Source organism: Lucilia cuprina, chromosome 3, assembly GCF_022045245.1.
Source record: "Lucilia cuprina isolate Lc7/37 chromosome 3, ASM2204524v1, whole genome shotgun sequence".
In the NCBI taxonomy this organism is placed as follows: Eukaryota; Metazoa; Arthropoda; class Insecta; order Diptera; family Calliphoridae; genus Lucilia; species Lucilia cuprina.
In genome coordinates, this window is record NC_060951.1 from 13,814,546 (window position 1) to 13,830,355 (window position 15,810).

Sequence of the window (15,810 nt, forward strand, 5' to 3'; positions counted from 1 at the left end):
AATGGGTGCTGCCCACTCTGCGTTATCAACTGGAGTGATTATGCCTAATGTTTCCAATCGCTGCAAGTCATCTTCAATTAAAGTTAGCATAGCATAAGCAACTGGTCTCTTCACACGGAAAATTGGTTTGACGTTTGGTTTAAGTTGTAAATGTACTTGGGCTTTAGTACATTTTGAAGGAGAATTTTGAAAAATATCTGCATATTCAGATTTGATGTTATGTAGGACATTAATGTCAATTTCTTGATCCTTTATTTGAGAACATACACTGCTTAATGGTTTGTCCCATAGTCCAAAAATCTCAAGCCAATCTGACCCAAAAATTGAGAGAGTATCAATGTCTACAACTAATAAATTACAATGTTTTACATCACCTTGAAGCCGAACTTGACATGGAAACTCGGCTATGAGTTTGATCTGATCCTTTGAAGCGCTTGTGACATAACGATTTGACAGTTTTTTGCCTGGATTACCCATTTTTCGCCATAACGTTTTACCAATAATCGAAACATCTGATGCGGTATCGATTTGCATTTTTACATCTATATTTGTAGATGTTGTTGATGATGAAGGTATTATATTGACTGTGACAAATTTCCTTCTTGACTCATACGAAATCCGGTTGATTTGAACAACATTGGACTTCGGTTTTGAATATTTGTGATTCTTGTTATATTTATTTTTCTTTTCATGACTGAACTTGTTTTCTGACTGATGATTCTTGCAGTAACCTTCTTTATGTCCCATGTTTTTACATTGTGTACATACATGTTTTAAATAGGTGTAATATTTTGAATAGTGCATGGCACCACAGTTCCAACAGGGGGTTTTTGGCTTCGCCTTACCTTTAAAATCATCATTTGATTTTGGATTTGATTTTATAGCATTTATGGATAATTGTGTGTTAACTTCTACCATTGCTGTAACATGTTTTAAGTTTAGCAATCTTTGAGCACTAGTAATTTTAATTTTATGATGACTGTCAAAATATTTTAATTCTAATTAAATTCCTTAAATGCGATAACCTTGGGCTCAGGATGCACTAAGTAAGGAGAAATCGTTAAGGCAGCTGATTTTTATTTGTTTATTTAAAAAGTGCTTGGGTTGTATCAAAATAAATTAATTTATTTTTAATCCAAAAAAATTATATTTGTGTTTTCAAAGCAAAAAAAAAAAAAATTAAATTTAAAATTATGAATTAAAATGTTCATAAAAAGTTTTCAAATAAGAAAATTCAAATGATTCAATTTTAGAAATTTCATTTTGACAAAACCCAACTCTAGACAACAAAAAATTATTGTGTTTGTTGCCGAAACGCTCCCACCTTACTTTTTACATCATGCTTGGGCTTTAAATTAAAAATATATCTAAATATCATATTTATTTTTTTTCTTTTAGTTTTGTTTCCATCAAAAAATACATCTAAAACTAAAGACGAAGGAAAAGAGCTTAATTTTACTTATGTTTATATTGCACATCCACGAGCAGTTACAAATATTATATGGCGTAAAACTAGCAAATATATGCCAAAAGGATCTGTTTCTAATATGATCGTTACTTCCTGTCTTGACAATATTTGCCGTATTTGGATTGAAACGGTTTTGCCGGATGATGGACTAATAAATATGACACAATTTGATCCCTTAGCTTCACAAAATCCAAAGTTTAGAACTCATAGACACAAACATAGATTTATGCAGAGGCTCAAACACATGAAAACTTGCTTCCACATTCGTCGTCACGCTAAAAATGGTGCAAATGTTGGAGCATCCACCTTAAATATGGTGGCTAATAGTTACCCCGGACCTATACCATCGCTTCCGTCATCATGTAGTGTACACGATTTCCACTCTTATGGTTTCCATGGCACAGGAATATCACAAGGCGTCCATTTTCATTTGGCTGCATCTATAAATGCTGAAACGGACATACCGTTGGTTCCATCAATGCATTCCAATAGTACCGATCCTTCAACACAAAACAACTTTATTCTTCATTGGCTAAATAACAAAGAAATGAATTTTACACTTCAAGCTGAAGCTATACTTCAAGAATTAACAAAAAAAGTGATTGATGAGGAAAATAACACAGCAACAGGCAATTCTGATGTAATAGATAACTGCTCAAATGGTGGAGCCACAAAAAAGAAATATGTACGTAATGGATCAAAATCGGTGTCTGTGGACGATAATAGTGCGACTGGCGACGAGAGTAAAGCTTCAAATTTACAAAATATCAATTCTATGTCAAATACTACTTCTATGAATTCATTAAATAATGACAACAATTCAATTGTGAACCAATTAACGGATTCTTTAGATATAAAAATTGACTGTTTATTAAGAGACTGGCATCAGAGTCCGGATTTATTATTTGCTGTTCATCCAGTGGACGGAAGTTACTTAATCTGGGTTGTTGAATGGTTGGATGATTATTATCCAGGTTCGTTTCGGCAAGCGCAGGTTTCATTCTCCACCAGAATTCCGAATGCATTCCCACTTGGAGATTCTATGTCTATGTCAACAATGGTTAGCTTGTATAATACGGGTACACATCCTTTAGTTTTTCGAGAAATTGCAAATAATGTTAAAAGTAAGGATAATGATGTATCAGAAGAAGAGGAAATGTTAATGAAAGACGAATCAGATGAACATGAAGATGAAAACGATGATGTTTCTGTTCAAGATTCCAAAGGCAGTGAAAAGAATGATGGATCCGATGACAAAACAAAAGAATCACAAACAGGAAGTATATCTACGGACATTTCGCCATCTGTGTCTATGGTTACTAAACACTCGAATGGCACTCTAAATTTATGGCAACTTTCATTTGCATATAAAACAAAATTCACACAAGTTCTGAGTATTGGGCACGTCAGTCGCGTATCTGGTCACAGATTCCGTGTAAATGATATTAATTGTCATCCAGTCTTACCTTTACTGGTATCAACGTCTCATCATAATTTGCCAGAATGTGAAAATAAATCTACAACAAGTGGTGGATCAAATTTCGATGCAAATGGCCTAAACGAAGCGGATCACGTATTTACTACATCAGGATTCTGTTCCGAATTAATTTTATGGAGGGTAGACTCTGTAGGACCGCTTTGCCATACAGGAGGAGTCAGCGAACTTGCTCGTATTAACTCTCCCGAAATATCGGCCTTCAGCAATGTTGCCTGGATTCCCACATTATTGCCTAGCACGACTCTTGGAAGTTATAGCAACTCTCCCTCAGCTTGTTTTGTAGCAAGTGATGGAGAAAATTTACGTGTGTATCAGGCAGTTATAGATGCCAGAACCTTATTAGCTGAAATTTCAGCATCTGAATGTGTAACTAAGCTACAAAAGTCTGAATCGGTTTCATCTCTGTATTCGAATGCATCATCAACAATTAAGGGTTTGAAATCAGCAATTCACGACAAACTTAAGGTAGTATCACAGCAGTCCACAGCTCGCCCAGGTTGTATTATTCAGCTGGATCCCATATCTGATGCAAAGCATGATTGGCAAAACACTCAATTTTTGCATGTATTCCAAGCTCAATTAATAACTGGAGGAGAACTTTCAAAAACAAATAATACTTCTTCTAAACGAAGTAATCAAAATGATATGGACGCCATGGTAGATCTACAACAGAATGCTGAATTCGAAGAACCATTTTACATTGTTATAATAGAGAAAACAGTTAAAGGAAGTACAATTCACATGTGGCGTATTGTAATATCATCAAAGCAACAGAAGTCGTTCCTTTCAGAAACAGCAATGTATGTCCCAGACAGCAATCTTACACAAGATGTTGAAGATATTGATGCACATCGCAAATATTCCGAAGTTAATATAGACGCAACGGAACCTACAGATAAAGGGGACAATGTTGAGCCTCCTCACATTGTTATAACAACTGAAAAAGTTTGTACGCAAGAATTGCCTTTACCTGATGGTGTTGATGTAATACATGCATCACCAGCAGCTGGACATCTTAGCTCGTCCTCAATATACCCAGCATGTTATGCTCCTTATATTATAGTCACAGCATGCTCCGATTCTATTTCTAGATTTTGGAAATGTGAATCTACTGGCACCGATCGCAATGTTAAATTCCCGAGCGATCAAAATCAATATGTATGGTCGGAATGGAAAATGTTCAGTAAAAAGCAGGATTCTGCTATAGAAATTCCTGGACAGCCATTAAACATAAGCGCTGCATATTCAGGTCGCGTTGCCTGTGCTTATAAATATGGCAAGAGTTTTACGCGTCCTAATAAATGCGGAGATCCAGATTCTAGATACATAAACCTTTGCGTTGGCATTTTTGAGTGCGAAAGCTCGGGTGGAAGCGAATGGGTTCTTGAAGATACTATACACTTAAAAAATATACACTTACCTAGAATAAATATTGATCATGGCATTGATCTGAGTTATTTGCACGATAATCGAATTCTTCAAAAAAAGCAAAGACTTAACCAAGTTCTACATAATTTTACTGTTCACGACGAAATGAGGTCTCCTCGTAGTGGAGATTCAACCCCAGAGATAAATACTAAATCTCATACTGGTCTTTTAGCAGTTCCTAGTTTTAGTACTTTACAATCATTGAGAAAAAGCATTGCTGAAAATGGTAATACATGTCCTTTAACGCAAAAACATTTGGTACAACTTGATTGGGTTTCTAAAGAGGATGGATCACATATCCTTACAGTAGCAGTTGGTAGTAAAATTCTGTTATACACTCCAGTTTCATCTGACATTGCTCAAGCAAACATAAAAGCTATGAAGGAATCTAGATCAGCTAATCGTCCTATTCTACGTAAAGCCAGCTCACTGGCACAGCCTCATTTTAATGATGAAATACGTTGGATGAAGTTGCGTCAAATTGATCTGCAAACAGCCGATGGATTACCTCCTTTGCCTATGCAAATTTCTTGGGTGCGAGATGGTATATTGGTGGTTGCAATGGATTCAGAAATGCATGTTTATTCACAATGGAAACCACGATACACTCAACAACACAGTGTCGAAGACATTTCTGATACCAGAAACTTAAGAGACGAAGATTTAAGATCGATTGCGAATGAGTCATCTAAACTTAGGCTGAAAAGTGCCGCTTCTATGCCTTTAATGAGTAAAGTAAGCACCGCAAATCTGCAACTACTATCAAAAGACAAAAAGAAAGTTGGTGGTACTAGTTCTGCAAATATACAAAGTACATCTGACCCAACTATAAATGAAGATTATATGACAGATTTTGGTCTATTTCAAGCATCTCGCATAGCATGTCCAGTATTACCTCAATATCATCCTAAACAATTAATGGAATTATTGAACTGTGGTAAAATCCGATGGGTTAAAGCTATTTTAGCACATTTAGTTCGCTGTTTGAGTGTTCCCAGTATTAGAGGAGTCAATAATGAGAGTGACGATGCCTCTATAAGACAGGTAAAAACAATAATATGTATTACAAGTCAGGTAAAAAACAATAATATGTAGTATTGAAATATTTACATTACCAACTAACAGGCAATGTTTTAGTTTGTCAATCATTGCTTCATTCCAACAACATTTCTGAAGGTATTTGCTTAAACAATTTATTATACCCTACACCACTATAGTGGGGAGGGTATTATACGTTTGTGCTGATGTTTGTAACATACAAAAATATTGGTCCAATACCCACCTTAAAGTATACCGATCGATTCAGAATCATTTTTTGAGTCGATTAAGACATGTCCGTCCGTCCGTCCGTCTGTCCGGCTGGCTGGCTGTCCATGTAAACCTTGTGCGCAAGGTACAGGCCGCAATTTTCAAGATAATTTGATGAAATTTGGACCAAGCATGTTTTTTGGCACAAGGACGAAGCCTATTGAAAATGGTTGAAATCGGTCCATTATTTCACCTAGCCCCCATACAACCGTACCTCCCGATTTGAACTTTTTATGCTATAATTACGTCAAATATTCTGCTATCTCTCTAAAAATTGGCACAAATAAGTTTTATATAAGTGTAAATGATACTGCAGATTTTCGTAAGGATCGGCCTATATTTGACCCCAGCCCCCATACAAACCCCCCTTCAAAAAATGACTTAAACGTCTAAAATTGACTTGTAACCATTTGTATCGCAATGAAACTCAACAAAACTAACTGTTATTTAGAAATATATCCTTTTCCCAAATTTACCGAGGATCGGCCCATATTTGACCTATATAAAGCCTCATTTAGAAATTTTAGTTTTTTATCAATAAATGGCTTAAATATTTTGGAATTATGGTAATATTCAACATAAAAGTTTCTTTACAAAAAATAAAAATTTTATAAAAGTAAAAATTGTAAAAATATACTCATGGTGTAGGGTATCATATGGTCGGCCATGCCCGACTATAATTTCTCTACTTGTTTTTATTATTTTAAAATGGACGTCAAATAAACTTACTTACTTATTTACTTACTTACTTTAAAAGGACGTCAATATTTTACACAAAAAGCCAAAACTGAAATATGTTAAAGTAATGTTTATAATTTTTCGAAGTTATTTATAGGATACGAAATTGTAGTATTATAGAATACATACAACTAATTTGAATAATATTAACATAAATAAATAAATTACACGCATTTATCAATTAACTCCAAAATAAAATAGGTTTAATTCAAAAAATTTCGGCACAAATAATATACCTTAATTTAAAGCTGTACTTTTAAAGTGGAAAAGTGTTTTTCCTGGTTGTATGGAAAGTGTGTAAGAAACCTGAAACTACTCATATCGTAATGAATACGAAGGTTATTATTTATTAAATTAAATTGGATAAAACGCGATAAGAATGAATTGCGATTAAATTATTACTAGGACACATGTTTGTTAATTTAGTTAAAAACATTGTATTTATTTTATTTTCAGAGATCCTGGTCAAGATCAAGAACACTTTCAATTAGTTATGCAGCTGACACCAATCTACAGGCTGACCATAGAGGTTCAACTACTCAGGTAAGATTTAAAGTTAATAAAACAATTTGTATACGATAAATATTAATAAATATGTTGGGAATATGATTAAAAATATTTTTTCTAAAATAACATTAAAATCACCGTCAATACCATCTTTAATTATATTTTAAATAAAAAATTATTCAGGCATATTTCCATATATATTTTGACCAATATATTTTTGTTGCTAGTTAATCCCAAAAGTTACTTGTAGATAGAGACCAAAAATTTTATACTGGTTACTGAAAATAACTCAACCTAATCATATTAAAATATGTATATCTAAAATGCTTATGCTATTTTTAATAGCTGAACATTAATTTATTAATTTTACTGAAAATAGCTCGACCTAATCATAACAAAATTTATCTAAATTTTTTACGCTATTTTTAATCACTAAACATTAATTTATTAATATTAAAAATTGTATTATAATGATTGTAATTTTATATTTTTCATTTTAGATTCCCGAAGAGCTAATGTTAGATTACGCGGAAATAACTTCAATTCCACCACTACCGCTATGGGTATTATTAAATGCAGATAAGGAATCTGCTGGCCAAGGAAACGTTTTACCGGATGATGCTAAAGATTACGATCAGTTGTTTGAAATGGACACTACCGAGGATAACTTGGATGATTTATTAGATAACGAAAACGATTACAAGCGAACTGATAGACGATTATCTCTTCCAGAAAAACAAAATATTTCACACTTTGGCCCGCGCCAGGGACAAATACTATCAAGACTTTTAACACATACACATTTACCCGGTCTTTCGTCTCTTGATCAAATGCATCTTTTAGCTTTGGCTGATACTGTATCAACATGCAATACAGATTTTTCGGAAAAATTTATATCCGACACTGGAAAATTGTCAACTACAAAAGACACATCAGGAAATTCGCTAACAGATTCATTAGATGATTGTGGCCTTAGATTTCTTATGGCTATGAAACACTATACTTATCTTCTACGTTGTTTGCCATTGAATCAAAGAACACAATTTCAGAAGCATGGAATTGGAACTTCAAACATAGTATGGGCTTTCCATTCGGAAAGTGAAGACGAACTCCTAAATTTAATACCTTCGTATAAAAAAGGCGACCTCAAATGGTCCACATTAAAGGACTTGGGTGTGGGCTATTGGTTACGTAACATAAACATTTTGCGCCAATGCGTAGAAAAACTGGCTAAATGTGCTTATCAACTTAAACAGGATCCTCTTGACGCAGCTATATACTATTTGGCAATGAAGAAGAAATCGATAGTATGGGGCCTCTTTAGATCTAAGAGGGATGAAAAAATGACACAATTTTTTGCCAACAATTTCTCAGAGGACAGATGGCGTAAAGCGGCCCTTAAAAATGCATTTGTGTTGCTTGGCAAGCAACGATTTGAACATGCCGTTGCATTTTTTTTGCTAGCTAATTCTCTTAATGACGCTATTGAAGTGTGCATAAATAAATTAGACGATTTTCAATTAGCACTTATAATTGCTCGTCTTTACGAAGGAGATTTAGAAATTAACCAAAACTCGACATATAAAAAACTTTTATGTGAGCATGTTTTAGGCAGTGAGGACGAAACTATTACATTTAATTTAGATAAAGCACACCCAGATCCATTTTTACGTTCAATGACCTACTGGATTTTAAAGAAGTATCAAGAAAGTTTAAATACACTGCTGATCAATGGCGTTGGTCAGTGTCACGTTGCGTTTAAAGAAGAAGACATTTTCAAATCCGAAAACCATTCCACAAATCCTAATGTATTTAATTTTTATATCTATTTAAGAACTCATCCGTTACTTGTTCGTCAAAATCTAGCTCTATCGGCACAAGAAAAAAAAATATCTCATGTTGTTTTATCTGGATTTAGTTACTCAGTTGATGCCACAGCATCAAATTCAAATGATAAACAACTTCAAATAGAAGATTCAATAAGTTCCATTGAAAGACAGTTGTATTTTACAACAGCGCATGCTCATTTTAAAGCAGGTTGTCCAGCGTTAGCATTAGAAGTATTAAACAAATTACCGACTAAAATCTTAGATTCAAATGAATTGGAAGATATTCAATCCACATGCAGCGTCAATAATGATCTTATTAACACTGGCATTATAGAATGGGGAAATCAATCAACAAATAAAGCTGATCAAGGTTCTTCATTAGACTTTGACTGGTCAACACCAGTAACATTAGGTAAAAAAGAAGATGACGGTTTTAAAATTCAATGGGATGATAATGATGAGATAGAGGACGAGGATGATGAACATGAAAATTTTGAAATAAACAAAGAAGAATTAAAAACAACAGATGACTATTTGTCTAACCCACATCCAAATAATGAAAAGGACGATAATGGATCTAAAATAGATATAATGGCTCAGCAACTAAAATTTGTAGCTTGTTTAAAAATTCTAATGGAGGAGTTGTCAACATTAGCTACTGGTTTCGAAGTTGATGGCGGTCAATTACGGTACCAACTCTATGTATGGTTAGAGAAGGAAGTTGAAGCTTTACAATACTTGTGCAATTACTGTAATTCCGACTCAGTTGATTTAAACAGTTCGGAAATTATAAAGGTAAATACTTTACTATTTTTACATATACATATGACATATCTTACTACGATAGAAATGCTATTGTTCTACAAATATAGATCTATAATCGACAGTAGATTCTTAAATAACTTTCAAATTGTGAAAATGAGAATCTGCGATCTTAGGATCCATACGAAATTTGATTTTTTAATTGTTTATAAAATAAAAAATTATTTATGAATATGGAGGTAAGACCTTTGCCTTTAACAAAATTTTATTTAAGTAATAAAAATTTTCTCTTGATAAATTTGATATACAAAAATAGAATTTTGTTAAAGACAGAAGTCTTCAACTTTTATCGTTCAAGAGGTTGTCGGCCTCCATTATTTCATTTTTAAACGTGAAATTGAACGAGTTATATCTTAATAAAAATTGATATCAAGGCAATGTTTCCAAAACTTAATAACAATAATTATCACACATGGAAATTTAATGTTATATGTTATAACGTCTGATATTCCGGAGCAGCCGGATAATAAATGGCTGGTAAGAGATGGAAAAACTGGAGCTGTTATGGAATTGTCTGGAAGAAAACCAAAAGATACGAGTAAAGAAATTGAAATTTGCTAAAGACTACTGAAAAGTGCAAAAAAAAAAAATAATAATAATGAAAAGGCTAAACTAACAGAGTTAATCTATTGCGAAAATTAAAATCGAAGAAACTTCAAGATGGAGAGTCAATGAAAGACCATATCGCCGAATTCTTGGTTATTGCTAATCGTTTGCAGGATATGGGTGAAGAATTTCCGGAACATATTATAGTTGCATTCTTATTAGGAAGCCTGCCTAAATATTACAATAGTAATGTATCTGCACTTGAAGTACGTCCAGAAACAGATCTCACATTGAATAACGTAAAAGAGAAATTAATCAAGAAAGTAAAAAAAAATTCTGTTAACAAATCGCTGTTGTTCTAAAAATACAAGAAAAATGCTATTTCAAGAATTTGTTGCATATACTGAAAATAAATTTGCGAATAAAAACAATTCGAAGTTAAAGAGGTGGTGAATATTGTTGTAAGGAAACTAACAACACTATATTCACCACAAATATGAGCCTAATCGAAATCCGGTTTAGTATTTTCTGCTAAATATAGCAACGAGAAAATTACTTTTCGATATTGATTGTGGTTTCTTAAAATTTATCATATTCAATCTTAAAAATAATAAAAGTTTAAGACTTTTGTCTTTAACAAAATTTTGTTTAAGTAATGAATTTATCTTTTAATAAATTTGATATACAAAATTAATGAACACTAGATTATTATAATAACAAAGTTTATAATGTAATTGAATTAAACAAAGTTTACAAATTGACATGATAACCATGATGTAATAAGTAAGGTGAGAGCGTTTGGGCAACAACCGCAACAAACACAATATTTTTTCTTTGTTTAGAGTATGGATTTTTTTCAAAATGAAATTTCTAAAATTGAAAAATAATAAATATTGGAAAGAAAATTGATTGTGTATTTTACAATATTACATATAAAACTTTCGTTGTATATAAATTGTATTCGCATCAGGACAACGTCTTATTGGTGCTTCATTTGAATTTCTTCATTTGGAACACCTTTATCAGCATTTTCATTCATAATTTTTAATTTGAAATTTTTTCGTTTGAAAACACAAATTTAATTTTTATGTTAGAATCATAGTATAACAAGTAGTACGACTCTTTGGCAGCCGTACCGAACTCTAAGCATGTGTTAGTGAAAAAGTACCTAACTCTAAATATGTGTTAGTAACAAAAATGTATATGTATTGGTGCATTCTAAACACACAGAGTTTTATAAAAAAGTTAAAATTTTAAATTTGTTCGAATTTTCAATACAAAAATTGAAACTCTGCTTGTAAATTAAAATTCAACAGCAACAAAAATGAAATGTCAATAATTAGAAAAAATATTTTTTTCTAGTTTAGGAAAATTAAACAAAATTTTGTGTAAAAAGTGAGATAAAGTTATTTTAAAAAATTACAGATTTTTTGTGTACAACCGTAATTTCGCGTACAATCCTTGAAAGTGGCTAAAAAAGTAAGTTAAACATTTGAGTGTTTTGACAAGTTTAAATTTCTCACAAGAGAGAGAGTAATTTCCTGAATATGAGAGTCGGACTACTTCCCAGCGTTAAAAATACACATTATGTACTCGCTTATCTAAGCAGGATTTCGTGGCAGTCAGTGGTGATGCTTTCACTTATTCTTCCACTTAGATTTAACATAAAAGTGTCCTAGGCTGTCTCATCGATGTGCTCTCGCTTAGAATGTAAGCCACAATATTATTAAGACAAATTAAAATTTCACTTACATAATGTGTGGAGTTCTAAGCGAAGTTAATGAGACACCTATAAACGCTTGCAAATAATAATAATAATTACTTGTAGTATAATAATTACTTTGTAGTAGACGTAAATTCATCTACCAAAATTTATAAGGATAGGCCCATATTTACCTCTTCTCCCCTATGAGCCCTCTTGTAGAAAATCTCTCTTTTTTGTCAACAATAAGTAAAAATATTTCACAATAAAACAAATTAAATGCTTTATTTAAAAAAAATTAAAAATTTTAACATACTGACTGGTGTAGGGTATCATATGGTCGGCAATGTCCGACCATAAATTCATACTTGTTTGTTATATATTTTTTATTAATTTAAAAATTTAAAAATAAATAAAAAAATGAAAATGTTTATAAATTCAATTCAAATAAAATTCAATGGAAAAGTATGTAATCCAATCCAAATTGCATGTAATCCAAAATCCAATTGATAAGAAAGAAGAAAAATAGATACGGACATTTTTATGTGTTTTTAATATTAATTTTGCTTTTTTTTTCTCTGAATTTTTTTCAAAAAATCTATTCTTATAAATTTTGAAACAGTGTTGCATTTCCTTTTTAGATAATTGAATGGTATAGCCATCTTCCTTTAGAGCTTCTGTAAAGGAAAATAGGAAATTATAAGAATATATTTAAATGAGGAAGTGTAAAATAAACTTACCGTACATTACATCGTGCAGCGACTGGAACTCTTTAACCCCCTCTTGCCATTCAATCCATCATAATTTAATGACAGATATACATCTTTATTCAATAATATATCTATTTTAGGATTTTAGTATTTTTAATAATTCGTCACAACACTTTCTTCCTGGATTATATTTGTTGTACCAGGCACTTAATTTTTCCGTTATGGACGAGGAGTTAATCGATTGAGTTTCAAAGAAATTAATATTTATTATTAACACTTGTATTATTTTCATTCCCTTTTTCTTCTATTGTCCCTTTTTTATTTACCAAACGCCTTAAATTTCTGGACGAAAAACCTTCCATTTTTTATTAAATATTTTTACCTTTTTAAAAACACGTCACTTCTAATACAAAACTTTTTTGAACATAAACATTTATTTTGTTTTCCATTTCTTTTTTTTTCATTTCTTTTATGAATACAACAAAAAAAGAAACAGTTCTTTATTATTGTTATTTTAATAAAAACGACATTAAAAAATCAGCTGACTCCCTGCTTAAATCGTAACTTAAGTTATAATTTAAGTTGATGATATGTTGGATTACGCATAGATTGCACTCTAAGTACTTAGATTGCTCGCTTAGAGTATCATACTCACGTCATCGCATATTATCTAAGTACTTTGTTCCGTTTACCGCTGGGTTGTTATACTTTGGTTAGAATAATAATAAATAATTTTTGTAAAACCCAAGCACTTTTACAATAAACAAATAAAAATCAGCTGCCTTGACAGTTTCACCTTACTTAGTGCATCCTGATGGTAACAATATTTTCATTCGGAAGCGAACAAAATTATTAATCAATTAAAAAAATCTATTGAGGTTGCGATCGATTTTGAATTCCATATTAAAAATAATTTAAATAGCATCAATAATTTATATATGTTTGTACATCTGTTATATTTTAGGAAAAAGACATGCCTACATCATATATTTTATCAGAAAAACCAACTCTTCATGAAATTTTAATGCATGAAAAACATGACTTTGAAATTAAAGTTATGAGAGCTGCTAAAAGGAAACGTTGGTTAAAAGGTGAGATATTAAATGTAATATATTTTTAAATACTTAAAATTAATAATACAATAAAAATATAAGTTTAAAATTGTATTTCATTATAAGGGCGTCTCAAAAATGAGTTTCATATGTTTCATCATCATATGTATGTTTCATCCATAAGCAAATTAAAGTATTCCACAAATCCAATCAAAATAAACAAGAGTTAATTTTTTTAAATCAGAAAACGGATGGTTAGACATGGTTAGATTGTCATAGAATTTAATAAGGACCCAGAATATTTTTGTCGACATCATGTCTGAATGAATTATTGAAGATTTGAATCCTGAAGGTATCTAAAAAAATTGATTTCAACGGACAAACAAACGCTTAATTGACATGGCTTAATCGACTGGCTTCATATCTCAAGATATGTAAAAATCATGTTTTTACATTTTTGAAATCTCAGAGAGAGCTCATCCATAGTAATAGATTGGATTTTAAATCAAAAATATCCAATATAAACTCTCAAATATATAAACTTTGAAAGTTTTATACCTTTTTGATATTTTGTAGCTTTCGAACTAATTAAAATAGCTATAAAAATCTCGTTTTTTTTTTGGAATTTTTTAAGAATTTTAACAAAAAAAAAAATAAAGAAATCTGAAGACCATCGGTAAATTATTTGAACAAAGCTCTGAATAATTTAATAACATTTAGTTGTTTCCAAATAACATGCGAGTTCTTTGAGTTTGATTTGGTTATTATTATTGTTCAAAATTGTTTTACAGTGGAAATTACTGATATCGCTGTTTTAAATATTGCTTTAATATAAATGATTGATTTATTGATTTCATTAAATTATTCTTGTTAATATTTTATTTTTAGCTAATGAAACACTTCTACGAACATTGTTAAGTTATTGTTCATTACATGGTGCAAGTGGTGGAGGATTAGCTTCAGTTCGAATGGAACTAGTACTTCTTCTTCAAGAGCTTCAACAAGAAAAAACTCAACAACAGCTTTTAAGCCCTTTACCATTCCCAACTACGCTTCCTTTACTCAGCGCATGTGTAGCAGGAAATAAAACAGTTATCGCAGATCCCATTAAATATTTACAGGTAAGTTTTAATTAGGGTGGATGATAATTTCCTTTTATAGGGTATATTTGATTCTAAATTTAACGACAAATTAAGTAATCGTTCTTTTAAGAAGACATTTTTAAAAAACTTCATGTAATATTTTATTATTAATCAAGTAAGATTGTTATATTCGACTACGCCGTATCTTATATACCCACGACCAAACCATATGAGGTAAATGGAATGCTCTTCTATTAACATTAGGTTTATATTATTATAAAATTTTGGCTTTTTTGACATGTTTGTATTTGAGACGAAAAAAAAAACGATTGGAGCATAGTACAAGAGAATATCAGGAGACACGTTCTCAAAATTTTAAAACAGTGATTTCGTGAAGAGTATAAATTTGGATAAAATTATGATGGAAAGGGGCATTCTCGCGTCCCTGTTTTTGAAACTTATAGTTTTTGAAAAATTGCAAATTAATAAATATTAAGAAAAATAACAAATTTATCATAATTTTTACGTTATTTATAAGCAGATGATATATGATTATACACTGTTATACATTTTATCTCAAACTCGCTCTATAACCCATAGTGTATTGTTTGTCTATCCGTAATTTCGGACTGTATAGCAGGTCATATTTATGACCAGAATGAAAAAAAAACAATACACATATGGTCAGAATCCTACTAAATTTTATTAAAATTAAACTTTTTAATTATTTTGCAAGAATTTTTAGAGTTTTCAAAAGAGTAGCAACAATAGTATTGCTTGCTTCATATTAGCAAAAGCACTAAAATAACAGCTTTGCTTAAAGTTTTTTAACAATTGTACTCAAAGTAGAAGCAAAATGCAAAACCAAAAGTCGGGAATAAACTCATTAGCTGTAGTGATGCACAGCCATAGCAAATAATTTAAAACAATCACAACTGCTTACATCATTACTGTTAATCTTTCTGCTGCGCTGTACTTTTTTTCTTTGTTAAGAAAACAGAATATAAACGTGTGTATGTTTTTTTTTGTAATGTTGTATTGTGTTTTGGATTTGTTATAATAGAGTATTATTTACGGTTTATAATAAAGACTTTCAGCAGTAATAAATTAGAAAAAGCAT

General features: G+C 31.2%; 1 protein-coding gene across 1 annotated transcript in view; it reads left to right on the forward strand.

Moving 5' to 3' along the window:
• The window catches only part of LOC111685486 (dmX-like protein 2), a 90,402-nt gene that overhangs the window by 32,018 nt on the left and 42,574 nt on the right, over positions 1-15,810 (forward strand). Inside the window, exons 5-9 of the mRNA XM_046947299.1 lie at positions 1,399-5,438; positions 6,897-6,983; positions 7,448-9,571; positions 13,521-13,647; positions 14,497-14,729. Of these exons, the coding sequence (XP_046803255.1) occupies positions 1,399-5,438; positions 6,897-6,983; positions 7,448-9,571; positions 13,521-13,647; positions 14,497-14,729 (6,611 nt within the window). The remainder of the gene's footprint in view (positions 1-1,398; positions 5,439-6,896; positions 6,984-7,447; positions 9,572-13,520; positions 13,648-14,496; positions 14,730-15,810) is intronic.